The sequence below is a fragment of the Sparassis crispa genome, assembly GCF_003851025.1.
Source record: "Sparassis crispa DNA, contig_000002F, whole genome shotgun sequence".
Lineage (NCBI taxonomy): Eukaryota > Fungi > Basidiomycota > Agaricomycetes > Polyporales > Sparassidaceae > Sparassis > Sparassis crispa.
Window position 1 is genome coordinate 1,686,980 of NW_020939749.1, and position 19,734 is coordinate 1,706,713.

The 19,734-nt window shown below is 54.3% G+C and overlaps 7 protein-coding genes across 7 annotated transcripts; 5 read left to right on the plus strand and 2 right to left on the minus strand.

Annotated features, from left to right (window-relative positions):
* Positions 1-107: 107 nt before the first annotated feature.
* SCP_0305680 (hypothetical protein) lies at positions 108-3,406 on the plus strand (the record flags this gene model as incomplete). Its single annotated transcript, XM_027755960.1, has 4 exons — positions 108-176; positions 226-411; positions 473-660; positions 712-3,406. The coding sequence occupies 4 exons, from the start codon at positions 108-110 to the stop codon at positions 3,404-3,406; spliced, it is 3,138 nt and encodes a 1,045-aa protein (XP_027611761.1).
* Positions 3,407-4,173: 767 nt separating this feature from the next.
* SCP_0305690 (hypothetical protein) lies at positions 4,174-4,428 on the plus strand (the record flags this gene model as incomplete). The annotated part of the gene is made up of 1 exon (XM_027755961.1): positions 4,174-4,428. One exon carries the CDS (start codon positions 4,174-4,176, stop codon positions 4,426-4,428), a length of 255 nt encoding a protein of 84 aa, XP_027611762.1.
* A 454-nt stretch (positions 4,429-4,882) lies between these two features.
* Positions 4,883-5,747, plus strand: SCP_0305700 (predicted protein; the record flags this gene model as incomplete). The annotated part of the gene is made up of 4 exons (XM_027755962.1): positions 4,883-4,912; positions 4,971-5,102; positions 5,153-5,257; positions 5,310-5,747. 4 exons carry the CDS (start codon positions 4,883-4,885, stop codon positions 5,745-5,747), a joined length of 705 nt encoding a protein of 234 aa, XP_027611763.1.
* A 730-nt stretch (positions 5,748-6,477) lies between these two features.
* On the plus strand, positions 6,478-9,177 carry SCP_0305710 (Succinate/fumarate mitochondrial transporter; the record flags this gene model as incomplete). The annotated part of the gene is made up of 10 exons (XM_027755963.1): positions 6,478-6,996; positions 7,058-7,234; positions 7,299-7,391; positions 7,819-7,865; positions 7,921-8,026; positions 8,076-8,144; positions 8,203-8,401; positions 8,457-8,678; positions 8,729-8,884; positions 8,948-9,177. The coding sequence occupies 10 exons, from the start codon at positions 6,478-6,480 to the stop codon at positions 9,175-9,177; spliced, it is 1,818 nt and encodes a 605-aa protein (XP_027611764.1).
* Positions 9,178-9,499: 322 nt separating this feature from the next.
* Positions 9,500-10,960, minus strand: SCP_0305720 (cAMP-dependent protein kinase type 2; the record flags this gene model as incomplete). Its single annotated transcript, XM_027755964.1, has 5 exons — positions 9,500-9,602; positions 9,664-10,025; positions 10,082-10,297; positions 10,359-10,588; positions 10,645-10,960. 5 exons carry the CDS (start codon positions 10,958-10,960, stop codon positions 9,500-9,502), a joined length of 1,227 nt encoding a protein of 408 aa, XP_027611765.1.
* A 575-nt stretch (positions 10,961-11,535) lies between these two features.
* On the plus strand, positions 11,536-13,174 carry SCP_0305730 (hypothetical protein; the record flags this gene model as incomplete). Its single annotated transcript, XM_027755965.1, has 7 exons — positions 11,536-11,631; positions 11,689-11,832; positions 11,887-11,942; positions 11,997-12,049; positions 12,104-12,870; positions 12,940-13,075; positions 13,128-13,174. 7 exons carry the CDS (start codon positions 11,536-11,538, stop codon positions 13,172-13,174), a joined length of 1,299 nt encoding a protein of 432 aa, XP_027611766.1.
* A 148-nt stretch (positions 13,175-13,322) lies between these two features.
* On the minus strand, positions 13,323-18,763 carry SCP_0305740 (hypothetical protein; the record flags this gene model as incomplete). The annotated part of the gene is made up of 9 exons (XM_027755966.1): positions 13,323-13,806; positions 13,860-13,934; positions 13,996-15,256; positions 15,313-15,797; positions 15,850-17,024; positions 17,078-18,331; positions 18,384-18,419; positions 18,476-18,532; positions 18,578-18,763. The coding sequence occupies 9 exons, from the start codon at positions 18,761-18,763 to the stop codon at positions 13,323-13,325; spliced, it is 5,013 nt and encodes a 1,670-aa protein (XP_027611767.1).
* Between the last annotated feature and the right edge of the window lie 971 nt (positions 18,764-19,734).

Sequence of the window (19,734 nt, forward strand, 5' to 3'; positions counted from 1 at the left end):
ATCTGAGGGACCGGAGCAGGTTCATCGACTCGGAGCGGTCGCGGTCAGGCGCCACGATCTGCTTGGTGACTCTGATGTGACCTCTTCCCGGTATGGCAACCAACGTAATGGACGGGATAAGCGCGCCTGCTGGCGGCCTGCAGTCGCGGAACGTGCAGGGCGAGATCGCACGCGAGGTCGGGTCGAAACTATTTATCTCACCCAACATGCGAACAACACGTGTAGCCGGTTGTCTTCGACAATCTCCTGCGCTATATGTTGGGTTCAGCACCGTCCCTCGTCTTGTCTCCCACCGCCCATCAAAATTCTCCAATGGCGCACTACCACAGCTCGACGCCCGTGGACACGGTCATTGAGAAGGTAAAACGGCACCCCAAGTACTTCCTCCAGGGGGGGGACATTCATTTTTTGGTAATGTCCCGATTTCATACATTTCCATATTCCCAGGTGCTGAGATCACCCGTCTCTCAAGGTGGAGACACACCTCTTTCGCGTTCACCGTTACTTTTTTGAACGGGAGTCAGGATGGTTCCGCAAAAACCTGGCAGTACCCGCTCCGGCTGGCCAGAGCCCCAGGGGATCTACGGAGACAAATCCGTTTCCCTTAGATGACATTAGATCTGACGACTTTGAAAGATTTTTATGGGTTTTCTACAATCCGTGAGTGTAGGTCTTCATGAGATGCTGATCGGCCTGATAAGCTGTGAACAGCAAATATTCCATTTACGACGCCCACCTTGACGACTGGAAAGCCATCGTCAAACTGGCTTCCGACTGGTGTTTCACTGAAGTAAAGAAGCTATGCCAACGCGAGTTCGAGAAGTTTGACATTGCCCCGCTAGACAAGATCGAGCTGTACCAGATGTATGAACTTGACAAGAAGCTCCTCATTCCATCCTACATCGAGATCTGTGTCCGCCCCCAGCCTCTGTCGCTCAAGGAGGGCCGTCAGATCGGCCTCGAGACCTCGCTCTTGTTGGCGACCGCACGCGAGTGCGCGCGTGGTATTCTTGACAACGGTGCTCGCAGCCCTGGGCCGGTAAAATGTCAAGATGACGACATGGTAAACGTTGTCAGCGATGTCTTCAGCTTGAATGCCATCGTCTCACCCTCGCTCCTTCCTGTGCGACACTTGTCGAGCCCGACCGCGCCAAGGTTCGACCCTTGCATCTCCCCCTCCAAGTCGCCATACACCTACAGCACCTTGGGCTCCGCATCTGCCACGGCTGTGAAAAGCATTTGCACCGGAGACGTGTTCTCGCCCGCCTCGACTGCGCCGAACGGCGCGGCGGCAACAGGTCAATCTAACTCGAGCCTTTCCCCTCCCCCATCGCTCAGTCGACTGATGTCCACTTTTCAACCGCAGGAGCCGGCGCGGTTAACAACGGAGCTTCCTGCAGAGATCTCGCAGGCAACCACACTGGCAGAGGGAAAGAGAAACTCCTCGACACCGGCGGAGGGAAGGAGAAACCCGTCGACTCCAGCGGTGGAAGCACCGGTGTCACCGGCGAAGCAGACCAACACGGCACAGCCTCAGCCCCAAGCACAACCCGAGCTACCGCCGCCGCCGCCGTCGAAGCAAACGGGAAGGAGAAGGAAGGAGGAGGAAAAGGAGGAAAAGATGCCCCAGGTACTCCTACAGAAACCGCTGGAGACAAAGCGTCCGGGGGAGGGAACGGCGGGAATAATGGCGGGGTCAGAACCGGTAGCCAGAACGGGAGAAAGCGTGGCGGCAGATCGTAGCGATACCAGCCCTTTGCAGTCTCTTAGTCAATCGGACGCCGCGAGCACTCCGGATAATGCTGGCGCTTCTCTCACCACGTCTCAGAGCGACCGAACGACACCTGCAGAACCACTGGCAGAGACGACCAACGAACCTACAGAGACTCTATCGAGCAGCGGAGGCGTTGCGGACGCGGATGCCACGGCGACGGATACGATACAACCACAGGCGTCCGATGACGCATCTATATTCGCTGAGACACCTACAAAGCCGATGACCTCCAAAGCCAGGAGAGCAGCTGCAAAGCAGGCTAAGAAGATGGCCGATGCTGCTCAGAGTAACGCGCCTTCGCCAATAGAGCAGAATGCGCAGGACGCCTCTCCCAGTGACAACAGTGGGAAATCGCCTGTGCAGGACAGAAGCGCAGACATCCCGCCATCTGGCACATCCAACTCATCTACTCCCAAAGGCAAAGAACCTCGTGCATCTGAGTCTCTACAGAACGCGTCGGCTGCGGTTGCGAAGAAGGGTGACAAGAAATCCGCTGGTACGAACAACAAGACAGACGCCTCAGCGGCTGCCCAGTCCCAGTCACCTGCTTCCAAAGTCGGCACGAGCGTTACACCAGCTATTCCGCATGCTTCGGGTAATGCCACGGACGCCTCGTCGACGAATGGCGACAAAAAGGCAGATAATACGGCCAACGATAAGCGCGCAGATGGCTCTGTGGCTGCCCAGTCTATCGATGTGACCGCTGCAGCCGAGACAGCTTCGTCCGCAAAGGATGTGTCATCGGGTGCGCCTTCCAAGGATGGTGACATAAAGACGGACGACCCCACAGTTGCTAAGCCCGACCCATCTGTTCCCACAGTCGACGCGACCACTGCAGTCGGGATAGGCGCGCCTCCGCCTCCTACGAAGGATGGAGACGAGGAAACGCCTGCGGCGAATGACACGAGCCCGGACGCGTCTGTACCTGCCAAATCCGGCCAGTCTGCTCCCAAAGCGGAGGGAACAGTCGCAGCCGAGACAGCAGCGTCTACGCCTACGTCCACTGAAGGAAAGGCGCCGGATGTCCCACCCAAGAGCGATGAGAAGGAAACACTTGTGGCGAAGGAGAAGAACGAGAGCCCAGACGGTGCTGGAACATCGAGCGCTGGGGAGGAAGACAAGGCCGAGGACGATACACCCGAGACAGGAGGGGACGCGCAGAGAGGTGCTGAGTCTTCCGGCGAAACGACCACAGGCGGCCCCACCGGGACCACCCCCGAGCCTCACAAGGGCGTATCGACCGGGACCGGAGCTGGCGCGGGTGCAAGCGCGAAGGCAGCGTCCGTTACACCGCCCGACGCGCCTTCGAATCAGACAAACGCCAAGGCAAACCCGGCAGACAAGAACGAGCAACAGGCGCCAGGAATTGTGCGCGGAGCGTGGGGTAAGCCTCTTAATGCTGGACAACAGTCGACTAGCACTGGCAGGCCGCAGACGCCGGAGAGAGCCAAACTCGCTGTGAACACCAATGCGTGGGGAGTTGGCAGAGGTGCTGGTGCGAGGTCGTCCACGCCGAGTGACAGTCAGAAGCCGGGGGAAGCTGGAGGGAGGGCCAGCGCGAAGACTGCGTCAGCAGGCGGTCGTGGTTGGGGTGGGTTCATGGACGCCCTTCTCGGAGGTGACCGAGAGTAACTACTGCACTTGGAACCCTGGAATACTCTGGACGGCTTTATTCACGCTCGCATCCTTGTTGTCCTGCATTCCGATATTGTTGTGTGTGCTTGTGTCATCACGCGTCATGTACCGTACGTTGATCGTATATGTTCTTCACCCAAGACAGTCTATTACTATTGGAACAGCCGTGTCATCCACATGCTTTGGGCCTGTTCGAGAGGGGTAACGCGGTAACGTGAAAGGGCCTGTATCGCCGAAATACAAATTCAGAAGGTATAATGGATGCGAAGAGCCCAGCCTCGCCTTGCTATATGGTTCTTGCCGGTCAGATAAAGATCATATATGGGACCTCCAAACGTCCACAACGGGCCGTCGAGCCTCCGCAGATCGCACTAGGGAACACAGTGGCACCATGATACAACAGTGATATATACTGTACTGTACGACAATTCTTAGACGCATAGATGAGCGTGTAGTGTCCACAATACAAGCAGCACTTACAAGACGTAGTAGGATGAACGCTCCCATAGCCAAGTGTAGACGTTTCCGTTACAAGCAGTTAGCTCACGAGCGTTTACGTTAGCGGGGTCATGTGTCTTCCACCTCTTTCCGGACTTGAGAGTTGGAGCGAAATCAGAAAAGATGGGGTTGGCGTGCAGTGCCTGCTAGTAACTTTACTCACCCCTTTCCAAGTCCCTGTGTTCCCATTCTTCCATAACAGAAGGCTCGACGTCTTTCCGGCCAAGTAATACCTCCTTCCACCCAATCGCCTCCTTCCCAGCGGCATGGGACGGTTGGGGCTCCTCGTGACTGAACGCGAGCTTCCGAAGCCTTTCATACTCGCGGTCTGGGACGCGCTCTCCGGCTCGCAGGCGCTGGAGGGTGGATTCGAGGATGGATATTTGGGCGCTGATCTGAGCGCGGTCCGCTTCGACCTGTTTGCGCTGCCGGAGGAGGTGCATTCCGAGGGAAGTGATGGCCATGGAGTAGAGGACGTGGGGCAAGTACCGGGTGGAGGCCATCTGTGGCGTCCGGACTAAAGCTGGACCAGCAGGGGAAGGAGCGAGTGGTGTATTCGCGGGTGCAGCAGCTGGCGCAGTAGTGGCGCTTCTACGACCAGAAGAGGCGTTCGGTCAAACGCACAGTTTGCGGAATGGAAGGTGCAATCTGGAGAGGAAAAATTTGATGACTTGCGACGTAAAACGAGAGGTAGCTTCGACGGGTGGTGGTGATGGTGCTCGCGGACTTGGCGAGAGCTGGGAGGGCGCACTCCTGAAACGGGAGTAAGCGCCAGGCTCTTGCCGAAGGCCGTCGCAGGCAGTCCCCGTTCCCCGGGAAATTTCTGTCCAGATCCAGCTGGAAGCAACAACATGCCATCTCGTCCTCCCGCCCTTCTTTTTTCAACCGTATATTTATGGCCAACCCACGCCTCTCCCGTCTCCTCACCACCCTCTGACCTCCTGCTCCCCCCACTGACGACCTTCCCTCCTCGAGATGTCCACCCGCTCTCAACGCATCGAGCAGGTCAGTACCCTCGCGTATTTTCCCCCATCGTGTCCATGACACTGGCCTCCAAATACAGATCTTCCAACGCGTCGAGGAGGAGAGTGAGCGGCGGGCGCAACAGGCTACTCGAGGGAGCACTGTCTTTACCGCGTCCACCGTCTCCGGCCGCCGCAGGGGCGGCAGTATCTCGGTCTCTCGCTTTGGTCAAGTGAGCGCTGTCCTCACTCCCCGTGCCTCTCTCCTGACGTCGAGCTGCAGCCTGTAGAGCCCTCAGACGTCTCCACGGGCCCTCCTTCAACACCTCCGCCGACCATGTCTTCTTACGTCGTCCGCGGTCCCACCTTCTATCAGGTACAACCTCATGTACGTGTCACTCCATGTCAAGACAAAACTCAATTTGAACGGTCACCTGCAGCTGCATATGGGAAGCGCAGATTCTCTGGCATCCACTGAGATTGGCGATGATGATCACGACACGGACGAGGCACTCACTACCCATGTCGCGACCATCGCGGGACGGCAGTCCATCTCCAGGGCCGTGGGCGGTATGCTCAGCCGGAAACTCTCACGCAGCCGCAGACATTCCAAGGACGTGATACCCCTGTCCTCCAGCAACGTGGTCATCGGCGTCTCCGTCGAGGAGGCCACGGTCGAAGCCGAGGCCCACGAAAGCGCCCATCATGAACCTGCTACTTCGGTAGCTTATTCTTCCGCCTCTTCCGCTCTCCGTCACCAGCGTTCTATGGCCGTTGAGAAGAGCTCTGCGAACAACTGGGTTGACAAGGCGAAGGGTGTAACCCAGAAACTGAGGCGAAAAAGCGTGGCCGCGCTCTCTCTCAGTCCCGACAGATAATGCTTCTCGGCAAGGTCTTCCTTTTCTCGTTTACTTACCTGCTGCTCGTCCTTTCCTCCCATGTCACCTCACTCAGCCTGTATCTCCCCTCGTCACATCTCGCTTGCTCGTCTGTCTGTCCATTGCTGTCGCTCGCATCGTCGCTTATCCTGCATTCTCGTTACATCGATCGTCTTACCTCGCATTTTGTTTGTTCTTGTTCAATGGCATTCTTCTCTGATCTCTGACGCTGGATCTCATACGCGTGCGACGCGTCTGAGCAGAATCATGTGACTTTGACGCGTGGGCGTGACTACGGACCGCTTCCGCGCTTATCCTCTTCGGGCGTTCACAATTGGCCTTGGTTAGCGTCTCACAATTAGCACAGTCGTGGTGCCGTGCTAGCATCCACAGATAAATACCTGAGGATTCGGGCCCGCTCTATGTCTGATTGTGCCGTGCTCACACCAGCCCCGAACTTTGGGCAGTGCCCTTATCCGTTGTAACTCCCTGATTGTCCTCTAGGTGAGTGCTTCCAGCGATAGCAGAATGCACGCTTGAAGCTCACTCCTGGGTATCGTGTCTGATCAGAATAGTAGTCAGACGTCCATTCCGTTTCTTCCAGCCCACGGTTACTCAACATCACTCTCGATCATACGGATTGTGAGTCTTTGTCTTCTCCGTGAGATAGGAAGCGCAGACCTGATGTTGCATGGGCTCAGCAGCCCTGCTCAGCTAACGATCTAGTACCATGACCTCCACACAAGACTCAACGTTAGATAGTTCCGTATCCACATCCTATCCTCACTCCTATCCCTCTACGAGTAAAATTGCCGATGTCCCCGGCAACTCCCCCACGAGCATGATGCCGTGGGACGATGATGGGGACGATGACACCCTGCTGGACCTATCGCCACCCGACCTCAAAGACCGTTTGCGTTTGGATCACATTCTATCGCTGGTCTCGTTGGCGTTCGACGTCTCGTGGCTATACGAGCTCGACGACGACGTGCTGGTTTCACCGGTCGATGCGTTCGCTGATCTGTGCTATGCGCAGTGTACTACGACGTGCGACGGCGACGAGTGCGCGAAGGACTCGACAGCGTTGCGCGGGCTCCGGAGCGACTCGGGTCACGGATCGGACACCGCGAGCGACTCCGACTCTGAGATCACCACGCCAACAGAAGTCGACCTGTCCACCGCGCTGCGGTGGAGGAGGTCCGCGTTCGCGTTCGCAAAGTGCGCCGAAGAGCGCAGGCGCGTCACCTTTGTGAGTGGCTGCAGCGTGCGCACTAGTGGCTGCGTGGCTGATCGTGATCGCGCTTGGCAAGGCGCCGCTGCCGCTGTCGCAGTCGATGAGCGAGGCGATCCTGGCGGGACCGGCTTTCTGCGACCCGGAGATGGCGTTCCTTCTCTCCAGCCCTGCTTCCGATCCGAATGACTCGGTGCACTTCTTCCCCACATGGCCCGAGGAGCGGCGAGCGGAGGGGGGCACGCTGAAGACCGCTGTGATGCGGGGGCTGGCTGGCCTCAGGCTGCGTTCCGGTTTGTCTCGATGATGATGATGCGTAGCGCCCGCAGCGCGGATCTGCTATAAACTTGCAGGACTCGATTATATCTCTACCTCCCCCGTTGCTTATTTGTACCTCCCCGGATCCCTCGCTAGTTAGTAGCTCTCGTCGTCGCTCGTTGGGTATATTCAGTAGATGTTGTACTATCTCCGCACGCCACACATATGTAGTTACCCCGCACTGTTGTCTGTATACTGGAGGAGTGCTTCCCGAGCGCCTCTGCTGTCCATCTTGCATCCGCCACGCTCCACGCTCTTTCTCCCTTGGTATGTACCATCTTAGACCGTCATCAAGCTACAGTCATTCCAATGCATGGTTCGGAAAGACCGGACGAGTGCAGGCTGTGCGAAGAACATCGACGGAACGGAAGGGGAGCGGCCGACGGGGCTCGGGAATGCGGGGATGGCCTGGCCATGTCTGGGGTACCTCCGCCAGCCCAGACTAATTCACATGCCCACCCCGCCTCCACCAAGCAGTCACACTCAAAAGCCACCCGCGCCCGCTCGAGTGTAATGTCTTAGCTTCCGTCGTCCCCTTCCCTATACCAATTCCCGCTTTTAATTTTTTTGTGAGCACCAGCGGCCCCTTTTTTGTTGCGACGTGCTGACCGGTGTCGACCGTAGTTTCTCCTCGCTCCCTGCACTGGCCATGTCGCGCTCGGCCGATGGCAAGAAACCCTCGTTTGCGATCCAGTTGACCGCCGGAGGTCTCGCTGGTGCGATGGAGGCAGTAAGTGTCGGCGTCGGAACGATTAACAAACCGTTCACTGTTCTCGCAGCTATGTTGTCAGCCTCTCGACACCATCAAGGTCCGCATGCAGCTCTCGCGGTCGGGCAGAGCCCCTGGAGTACGTCTACCTCCCCCGCACTCGGTGTCACCCGCCATGTTTACATCCCGCTACCCAGACAAAACCGCGCGGCTTCCTGGCTACCGGCGGCATGATCATACGGAGAGAAACCCCGCTCGCCCTCTACAAGGGTCTCGGCGCTGTCCTCTCCGGCATCGTCCCGAAGATGGCCATCCGTTTCGCGAGCTTCGAGACGTACAAGGAGCAGCTGGCGGACAAGAAGACGGGCAAGACGAGTGTCGGAAACATCTTCCTCGGTGCGTCTTTCCCCCGCGTGCGGGTCAATTTTGGTATTTTGACATCGTGATGCAGCGGGGCTCGGAGCGGGATGCACGGAAGCGGTGATGGTCGTCACCCCCATGGAGGTCGTCAAGATCCGGCTGCAGGCGCAGCAGCACTCCCTCGCTGACCCGCTCGAGGTCCCACAATACCGCAATGCCGGACATGCTGTATACCAGATCGTGCGCGAGGAGGGGTTTGGCGCCCTGTACCGGGGGGTCACCCTGACTGCTCTACGGCAGGCGACCAACCAGGGTATGTTTCGTGTCGCTTGCTCTGATCGTCTCTGAATTGTTTCGCCTTAGGCGCCAATTTTACCGCATACCAGGAGCTGAAGAAGCTTGCGCACCGGTTACAGCCTGAACTGACCGATCTGCCTTCGTACCAGCACATGTTCATCGGCCTCATTTCCGGAGCGATGGGTCCCTTCTCCAACGCGCCGATTGACACTATCAAGACCCGTACGTGTCTTCCGGTCCGCGCGTTCTATTTCTTCTTACACGTTTGCGCGTTTTCCGTTCTAGGTCTGCAGAAGGCCACCGCGCCACCCGGCGTCTCCGCGTTCCAGCGCATCGCCGCGATCGCGCGAGACATGTGGCGGCAGGAGGGCGTCAGCTCGTTCTACAAGGGCATCACCCCGCGCGTGCTGCGCGTCGCGCCCGGCCAGGCGATCGTCTTCGCGGTGTACGAGCGCGTGCGCAGGGCGATGGAGACGATGCAGGGCTCCTCGGAGGAGAAAGTGTATAGCGAGTGAGTTTCGGGGCGCGCGGCGGAGGCTCTGCGTGTGCCGCTTCTGTAGGATCTGTACTGCATATATAGGACACGGACATTCTAGACGGAAGCTGTCTGCATATGGTTTTGTATATCTCACCGAGCCAGTCAAATTCGCCAGCGTGTTGTCTGACTTCCGCTGCGGACGGTACGTCATCAAATGCATGCCATGACACGGATATATGCGTGATGAGTACAAGAAATAACGTTGTGACAATCAATCCTACAGACCTAGTCCGTTGCGGAGTATAGTACACACAATATGGATATAAATACTATGGGGTATGTGGTCATCATCATCGTGGTCATGAACTCGCATACTCGAACTCGGGGAACAGGTCACCGTATAGGTCCTCGGTGAACGCGCCATACTGCGCCGCCGTGTTCCCCTCCGGGTATGTTTCGAACCTGTCCAGGCAGAAATCAAAATCACCCACAGAGCAGTCTCGGACGACGGACAACGACGTACGCGCTCGCATCGCCGTCACCGCTGATCTTGGGCAAGTACGGCGCGGTGATCTCGCGATTCCGCAGCTTGTCCCAGTCGACCTCCCGGAACCACGGGTGCGCGAACACGTCGCCGGCGCCGTGCCGCAGGTTGCCAAAGCGTTTTGAGGGGTCGCTCTCCATGAATTTGAGAATGATGTCAGTCGCGTTCGGGTGGAATGCTGGCCACTTGATGCACGAGGGGCCCTGGGTGATCTTCTCGTAGAGCACGACCGCGCTAGTGTCCGGCTCGTGGTATGGTGGGACGCCCGCCAGCATCTCGAAGATGAGTACGCCGAGTGCGTACCAGTCGACGCTCTTGTTGTACCTCGCGTTCCCGATGATCTACACGGTCTAAGGCCAAGCCACTACAACGAGATCGCAAAATTGAATTCGCGTACCTCTGGCGCGAGGTAGTCCGGTGTGCCGCATAACGTCCACACGGTGGTGTTGCAGTACTTCGCGAAACCAAAATCTGCAATTTTGACATGGCCGTCGAAGTTCAGGAGGATGTTCTCCGGCTTGAGGTCGCGGTAGATGATGTCGAGCGAATGGAGGTAGTTGAGGGCGAGCGCGACCTCGGCGGAGTAAAATTTGGCGACTGGGTCTGGGAACCGCTGCGTAGCGAGTGAGCATGTTAGTCGCTGCTCTACAGCACGCAACTCCTGCAGTCCTTACGTTTGATCTTCGCAGAAGAGTGAAAAGCTCCCCACCAGGGACGAAGTCCATGACCATGTAGAGATTCGCCGAGTCTTGGAACGTGCCCCAGAGGTTTACGATGAAGGGATGCTGCACCGCTTGCAGCATCATCTGCTCATTGCGCGTGTGCGAGATCTGCTTCATGCGCACGATCCGCTCCTTGCTGAGCACCTTGATCGCATAGAAGCGTAGATTGTGCTTGCTTCGTACTGCGCATGCACTCAGAAGGGAGATCAAGGTGGACACATGGCGCAAGAGAACAAACCAAGATGCACCCGCCCGAAGCTTCCCGTTCCAAGAGTCCGCTGAATTATGAAGTCGGATAGCCGGTAGGATCCCTTTGGTCTTCGCGGTGGAAGGAGTGGATGACCGACCATCCCAATGTTCTCTTCGATCTCTATCTTCTCCGGCCGCTTGCTTCGACCGCTCACGGAGGTCATCCCCGTAGAGATCGACGAGCGGTATTCATGAGACATAGTTGAGACAGACGGCATCGACGAGACCGATGAAGACGTCGAAGCATGCATGGACTGCTTGTTAGGACCGAGGTGTCCCAGCTTGTCGGCTACTTTCTTAAACATTTGGTCAGCCTAAGCAGCAAGCAGTGAGGGGGGATCAGAGGGGGGATGTGAGTAGAGGAAGACGTGTACGCGACTTTGTTGGCCGTGCCATTGTTCTCCATGTCGGTGGCAACAAATTCGCCGTCTTGTCGGTCTCCCGCCACTAGTACTGTCAGGGGTCCCGCGGTAGTCAGTTCCTCGAAATTATCATCGCACTGACTTGAGCATGCACTTCTATCTTTTCTCAGCCAGATTACTTCAGGATTACCTCAGGACATAGTGAGATGGTCTCCTCAAATTCTGGCGTTGGAAGCTGGCCCGCTGTCCTGGTCTTGGTCTTATTTGTGATCTCCAGTCAGTCCAGTCCGAGCCGGATATTTCATTCTGCTTCCTGAAGTCTATATACTTTCTATGTGGTTCAAGACATTGCTGTGGTCTTCCCTATTCGTGTTCCGATACCACAGACCATCCACCGGGGCATTTTGAACGTCTTGGCAGTATTCCGAATTTTACCTACGTCTTCCCGCCCTCTGAGGAGAATATATGCGCATCTCAACTATATCACGGTCCCCTTATTCTCAGTTCTTCTGTTACTAATGACAGGCGCAATCGATGGAACCGTCATACGTGAAGGAATAGTTGGTGCCAATGGCGTAAAACCTCTGAACATAATGGCTCTGTTCATATCGCTGGTAAATCTCGTTAGAAACCTCGACATGAGGGAACGTCCCAGAAATATATCCTTTTAGGCATACCTGTCAATCTCTTTGGATGCTACAGGATTGTTCCGATTTCTTGCTCTCTGGGTAGTCCGGAAAGGTGGCTCATCTGGCCGTAAGCTATACCTGTATCTCTACTGCTTCTTCCTAGTCTGTGGTGTATTTGTCGGTAATGTGGGTATTCGTGCACTCTTCTGCGGAATTTGCTCAGCGTTAACATTCTCATAGGATCCCGTGATTTTGTCTGGCACTGCTTTTTTGGCATACTTGACGAGAATATCTGGGTGAGTACGTCTACGCATGAATCCATCTCACAGGTCTCATGTGAATGCTTTCAGGATTACGCCCCCCACTGCTTGGATATTTGCTCAGTTTGCTGCTGCTAACATGGGTAAGAGTGCCACCCAGAATAATAATCGAATGTCCTGAGACCCTGCCATTGCAGCATCGGTAGTACTAGTTTCCTCAAACCCTACCAATCTGGTCTTGTCGGGCGCATTCTCCCTGACGTTCTTAACGTACACTGCGCACTGCATCCTACCCTTTCTTGCCGCTGCCGTCTTCGTTTATCCTGTTCTGGTCGTGGGCCTATTTCGCTCACCTGATTTGATCCCTCGCTCCATCGACGTGATATTCGAGGACATTGACACTGGCGTGACCCTCGTTGACCAAAAGGGTGCCGTTTTTGGGAGCATCTTGGTCTTAATCACACTTGGTGTGCTTGTGGGCACGAGCGCCATAGGCATCCCTGTGTGGGAAGTGACTGTCCCTCCTGCGGTGATGATGTTATCGCGGGATCTCCACCACGATTGGACCCGGCACCGACGATTATCTCTCGAGAAACTTCAATCTCGACCAACGTCTCAACCGCCCGTGAATCGTGCAGCTCATGAATCGGAGATTGAGCTGCACCAAATACCGTCACGAGGGCACCAGTCGTCTCTGTTCACAGCACCTCCTGAAACCCTGCTGTCTTGGCTGACCCGTTATTTCGGCGTCGTCTCAGTCACGTTCCGTACGGTCACCACCATCGTAGAGCGTCTTCCCCTTGCCTTACTCCCTTTCGCCTTCTTAATGTTCATTCTTGTACAAGCACTCGCCACTAAAGGCTGGGTGGAGGTTCTCGCCAGGTGGTGGGCTGCATGGATCGACAAGACTGGTGTGCTTGGGGCTATCGGCGGGATGGGGTTTCTGGCATGCATAGCTTGCAATGTGCGTTTTTATTCCTCTGAACTGACATTTCTTCAACTCGGTCGTTTGACATCGTTCTTTGCTGTATAGGTCTGCGGTACTAACATCGGTGCGACAATTCTTCTCGCGCGTGTCATCCAGCTCTGGATCTCGAACTCGAGTAATATCATCGACACTCGCACTCGAGACGGCGCCATATACGCACTTGCATTTGGCTCTAATTATGGTGCATTCACACTGACATTCTCTGCCTCTTTGGCTGGCTTATTATGGCGTAGGATTTTGCGACAGAAAGGCATTCATGTTCGCGCTATGCAGTTCTTGATTATTAACCTACCCATAGCCTTCACCGCCATGCTCGTTTCCTCCCTGATTCTCTTAGCGCAGGTCAGTGTCGTCCAATAACATAAACACTAATCAGTACCCATGTATCGAATACAACAGAACATTATCATACGGCATACAAAAGCATATCATAGATCACGGAAGTACTCCATATCAGCACGGACGAAAGCAACCATATACTCGACGACAGTGCCCCCTTCCTCCTCGACTTCCTCTTCCACAGCCTGTGCATCCTCATCATCCTCAAGCACGACAGTATCATCTGCTTGTTGGGTCTCAGCAGTCTCTGCCTCCGTTTCCGCCGTCTCGATAGCTCTGTTCGCTGTACCGCCATCTTCGAAGTCTGCCTCGTCCGCTCCTTCCAGTGCAAATGCTTCCCTGGCAGCAACGGCTGCAGCATGTGCGTCCTCAGTGTCCTCGACGTCACCCAACGCCTTCGTAAGCGCCACTTCATCCGAGAACAGTGAGCGCCAGTCAAATTCGCCCTTCTGGATGACCAGATCGTCTAGGGAGCGCTTCTGGTTCGCTTTGCGGAGGAGCGCTTCCTCGACTGTATGGCGAGAGACAAACCGGTAGATGTGGACATCGCGGATCTGTCCAATCCGATGCGCCCTAGCAGACAACTTATCGGAGGAAGCAGAATAAAATAATTACAAGATACTTACCTGTCTTCACATTGACGATCCATCTGGGGATTGAAATCGCTGTCATAGAAGATGACAGTATCTGCACCTGTAAGGCTTTAAATGCAAGGGCAGAGTGAACAAAGCTGTCGGTCAATGGGTATATGAAAACACGTACTTGATTCCAACACCACCAGATCGCGAGGAGGATATAAAACAGAAGACTCTTTGATCCGAGTTGAAACGTTCCGTTATGTACTGCCTGTCCTCGATTTTCGTTGCGCCATCGAGGCGCAAGTACAGATAGCCATGCAGATTGAGGAAGGTCTCCAAGATGTCAAGAATTCTGGTCATTTGTGTGAAGATGAGGATTCGGTGACCGCCAGCCTTGCGTTCCCGTAGCAGTTGCGCAAGTTCCTGTAGCTTACCGCAGTCGTATTGTAGTAGGGAAGGATCGGGGAAAGCAATCTGAAGCTTCACGGCAGCCCGGTGGAGAACAACGTCGAAATTCATATCTTGCAAAGTACGCAGAAGAGGCCCCTCGAGTCCAGAGAGGGCAATAGCCGGAAGATCCCGCGCGACAACCGCAGGGGTGGCGAACGCGAACCTGTCAATGATACCAGCCATCTCATCCGCCCGGGAAGCATATGACTTGATAGCGGAGTGAATCCGGTCGACGGTATTCAAGTACGGTGTCACAGTTACTGCCAACGGTGGCAAGGACTCGTGAAGGGGCTTCACACACCTCACCAGTTCTTGACTGTAAATCGGCATACGCTGACAGCGGAGGAGATTGAGATAACCAATATGACTCCACCTGGCAATATTGGCAGCGCGCAGTTGATACGTACGATACCGTTTGTAACCTGCGCTGGTACGTGTATCATAAGGAGGTGGTTCTCCTGGCAATTCTGTAATCATTGGTAGGTGAGGTGTACCATCCAGGCGGCGAGTTTCAACAGCCGCCAAGAGAGAGGTGTTCTGATTGTCAACGAATTGCAATCCCAGAACATCGAGGTTCACTCGATCTTCGTCGCTGGACTTGAGCAATTCGCGACGAACAAAAAGTGCCTTGATTTCGAAATCCGCGATGGCAGATCGCTCCATCGCAAATGACGTCAAGATTGGACGAACTTCGAAGAGATCCGGATGATTTACAACCTTCCTCAGCTGCATCAGGATGTTGGCTATTTTCTGATACACGCCGGATTGTAGATCGTGTCTTGTATCTGCGCGAGCCATAAACTCGTCGTAAAGAAACCGCTGGCGCTTGGATAACGGACACATGACAAGATGTTCAAACTTGCTGGGTAGCTCTTTCTCCACGTCGCGCTTCAGTCGTCGAAGCAGATAAGGCCGAAGCACAGTATGCAGTTTCGAGACGCGTTGCTGAGTCTCTTCGTTAACGTTCCCCATTTCGATCGCCCTCTCCAAAGGATCTAAAGAGCGAGAAGATAGGTCCCCGTGCTGTACCACAACAAGGTCGAAGACGTACTGGAAAACCATTCGCCAAACTCTTTCAAATTAGCAAAGTGAGTGCCTGCCATCAGGAACTGAAGCAAAGCCCACAACTCGGTGAGGTTATTCTGAAGGGGAGTACCAGTCAGCAGCAGGCGACGAAAAGAGCGGAACATCAGCAGCGTGTTCCATCGCTGGGACTTGAAATTCTTGATCATATGAGCTTCATCAAGGATCATGTAGTACCAGTGCTTCCGTTTGAAGACATGGGCGTCTCGACTGGCAAGGGTGTATGATGTAACGCAAACATTGAAGTGGTATTTGTTATTCCACCCCTGTCGCAGTTCCTTCCGACGTTTGGTGTTCCCGTGGTAGCTCAGAATCTTGAAGCCGGGTAAGAACTTCTTAAACTCCATCTCCCAATTTAATAGCACGCTGGTAGGAACAATGATTAAGTGAGGTCCCCATATGCCGCGATCACAAGCAAGATGCGCCAACAGCGCAATGGTTTGAATAGTCTTTCTAAACAGTGATACGTCAGCACCCAACAAATGAACATTCTCAACCAACATACCCTAGACCCATCTCGTCAGCCAAGATACCATTCAGATTATTAGTATGCAAACTGGCCAGCCATTCAAGACCAGCTTGCTGATATGGCCGCAAGGTTCCACGAAGAAGGAATGGCGCTTTGATCTTTGACTGTGTGTCCCACTCGACAGGCGTAACGGCGAACGGTCGAAGATAAAAAGGAATTGACACGTCCTCTTCCATGTCCTCGGCAGCATTGTCTTCATGCGCCGCATGCTCGTCGTGGTCCTCAGCATCTACCTGGGTCTCCATTGCAACATCAGACTGTACAGAAAACCGAGGATTCTTGTTGTAAAGCTCAGTCCCTTCTTCGGGCTGCACTGTTGAGGAGCGAGACGCCTCGTCCAGATGGGTCGGCGTGGACTCCACATCGGGAGACGTAGGGTTTTCGGCATCTTGGCATACGGGCAGTGCTTCTTTGATGGACTCGTCCTGAATCGTGAAGACAATCGACGGCGCAGGCGACTTGGAAGGTAACTGCATCGTAGCAAGAGCACTGTCCGGATGATGCCCCGGAAAAGCTATATCAGAGATATCTTCGAACATGCCAAACGGTGGAACAACGCTAGGAAAGGGCTGTGGGCTGGGAGATCTTCGATATGAGGACAGCATTGCCGACATCGAACGCTCGGACATGTCTTCGGTGTTTGATTCGGTAACCTGCATGTTTGCGGATGCGTCGTCTTCGATGTGACCAAATGACAAACTCGGTGAAGCCGTTCGACTAGTCCCAAGAGCACCCTGACTGCTGGCAGCCCCCTCGCTTCGCATGTCGGCTTCCTCTTGTCCTATCGTCGGCACAGGAGATGGGGACCGACTGCTCGTCACTGACTTGCCGATGGGAGGAGCGTCCTGGGCATCTTGGACAAGATAACTCAAGCCAATACCATCATCGTCTTCACTATCATCCGATTCGTCTTGAGCACTCTCATCCTCGTCTGTTTTAGAAACAGAGTCGCTCGGCTGCGGCTCAGGAGAAGCTGGGTGTCCAAAAGCACCTGATACACTGCTGGAACGACTGCGAGAGACTGCCTTGCTTAAGTCGAGATGTTGTGCCTTGAGTATTGAACCAGACTGGTCAACTAGGGCACTGAGATGTTGATCGCCGCGTTTCTTCTCTTCGGCTTCAAGCTGATGTCGTTCTTCCTCTCTAACATGCTACAGAAATCCATTAGATGAAAAGAGAGGTACAATAGAAGAGTCAGACTTACGTGCACAGCTTTCTTCCACTCTGCGACAACCAATTTGATAGTAGCCTTGGCCAGAGCCCTGAGACGTTTCTCCTCCTGTAGCTTGACCTTGTCCTCTTTCACAGCTTGCCCGTCCCAATACCCTCGAATCTTGCTGGCCACTTGAGAAGCAACCTGCGGGCCAATTACCGGGGATGAACGATATCGTTCTACCACAGCTTCGATCACGCGCGCCCAGATGTCACCAAAACCAGTAGGCTTATTTGGAGTGCCAGCGCCACCAGAAGGCTTGGGTTGACTACCAGACGAAAAATAAAAATCCACGTCCTCGGCGGGAAGAAGTAACCTGCCATGGCGCCGGAGTGCGTCTATTCGACCCCATATCGCAGCGTCGTTCTGTGCCATCCGCTCCAGTTTGTCCAACTCGATGTCTTTGTTGTCCCACATTGAGTAAGAGGATAACAACGATGTGAGGGACTCCCCGTACTGAGGTGGTGAAGGCCGCTGACGAGGGGATGACAATGATGGTGGTGGGCGCCGTACAATCAACTTGATGCGTGGTAACGCAAGTTTTACTGGCCAAGGAGGGTGAGATGAAATGACAGCAGTGGGGAGGTTTGGAGAAGATAAAATCTGTTTGGTCGCTTGCGCATGACGTTCCCGTCCAAACGAACGTTTGGAACGTACAGTAGGCAATGGTTCACTTGGAGGCATGAAAAGCTTGCCATTGTCGGTTATTCTATCGGGCTGCTCCAAGTCGTCAACTGTTTCAGCTGGCAGATACAGATCCACAGCGCTCGAGGAAGATATAGATGGAATGACTTTCCGTTTCTTCCCCAGGGGTGGACGAGGATGTCCATTTGCAGCACTGGAAACGATGTCATCCGCTCTACGTTTGAGAGATCGTCTACCAGAAATCGTCTGAGATGATTCTTGTGAACGCAGCTCCGGCATGCTATGAGCGAATTGATCGGATGACTTCCCCTTCCCGTTGCCCCTTCGGGCACGTTCTGAATGCACAGTGGTTACCAGTCCATCAATATCAGCATTTTGTTTGCCCTTGCCCTTGACTGCAGATAGTGCTGGCCAGACAGAGATGTTGTCGGGCTGTTTCAACGTCTCCGCCTTTCTTAGCTGCCTGCCTTGCGAAGCGGTAGAAGGACCAGGAACTGGTCCCTTGAGAAGCTGTACACGCTCTGTGTGCGCCCGTCGCGTAGTACGGCGAGAGGGACCTGCTTCTGCGGATTGTTCTAAGAGGTCAAACCGAGTCTTGTACTGCGAACCGTTCAAGCGATGCACAAATCTTTTATGAGCAACAAAAGCATACCTCCTGAAAAACAGCAGAATTGTCTTCCTTCGCGACCTAACACACATGGATAAGGAACGGGAAATCGCCTCAAATATTACGAACTTGCGCACCTTCGGATCGTAGCGCACTAAAGACCCGAATTTCTCGAGGTGAAAAGCTTCACGGACCTAGGACAGATTAGATCAAAAGTAAGCCACAGTAAGCTCACGTACCAAGGTGTCGTGACGATCCAACACTTCCTCCAACTCATGCTGCCTCTGCTGAATACGCGCTGCTCGGTCATCCTCTGCGTCTGTGCCACCTGGAATACCAGGTATCCCGTGTCCATCGGCACCAAGCCTACGCCGTGAAGACTTTTTCGGAGCCCTGCTATTAGTGGAAGCGTTACGAAAACTCATTTATGTTCGTTCTCGACTGTGTGCATTGCCGACACGTGGGAGACGAGGCGAACTTAGGTGATCTCTGCAAAAACAGCACGGTTCGACAAGATTCTTGGACCGGTAGATAGGCCGGAAGAGCAGGGTCAAGAATATGGAGATGTGGAGGAGTTTGCGGAAACGCGGACGGTGTATGTGATCGAGGATGTTCGCAGGCCATTTTGCGATTCCAGGAGCCTATTTGTCTCTGACAAACAACGGGCTGGTAGTCAAGTCTCTCCTGCCATATCCGGCAACTTCGAATATTGTTTACAATGTTTACAATACGATATCCGCCTTCGCCCCTGCAGTGGGCTTAGGACATGTCTAATGACAGGCCTCGACGAACCCAGTAATGTGAACTCGCACTTTCAGCAATAAAATAAGTCGTCCTCTCCGCTCGAGCCAATCAATGTTTGCCCCATCTCTGGCAGCACTTCTCAATTCCTGGAACTGAAGCACGAAACAAGCTTAAAATACAGGACGGGGAATCCGGGATGTACGAAATCTCACGAACAGCTCCTCCAGAAAAATTACTCTAGATAAAATCAAGTGCTGGGTCTTTCGTTCGAGTGATATTTAAATACTACCATCCGTAGATAATTTGCAAGCTACACTCAGGTCAGTGTATACAGTAACACAGAGCGACCGTGGCATATTGGAAGCTGACGGAGATGCTCAGAGGCAATTTTGGCTTTGGGTTCCAAGAGTATGCACAATGTCGAACGGGGGAACAATACGGTGAACCACTGTAGTTTCCACTGGCTGCAGGCAGTATCTACGAGCCAAGGGCATTGGTTCTCACCATAACTGTTTCAGAGTCGGAAAGTCCGAGGGTCGAAAGGACCATGGGGCGACAGACGGCAACATTAAGCTTATCGCACGGTGATGCACAGACTCTGAGAGGTGGTGCTGATACAATAGCCACTATGACACGGACGTGTGCGCAAACA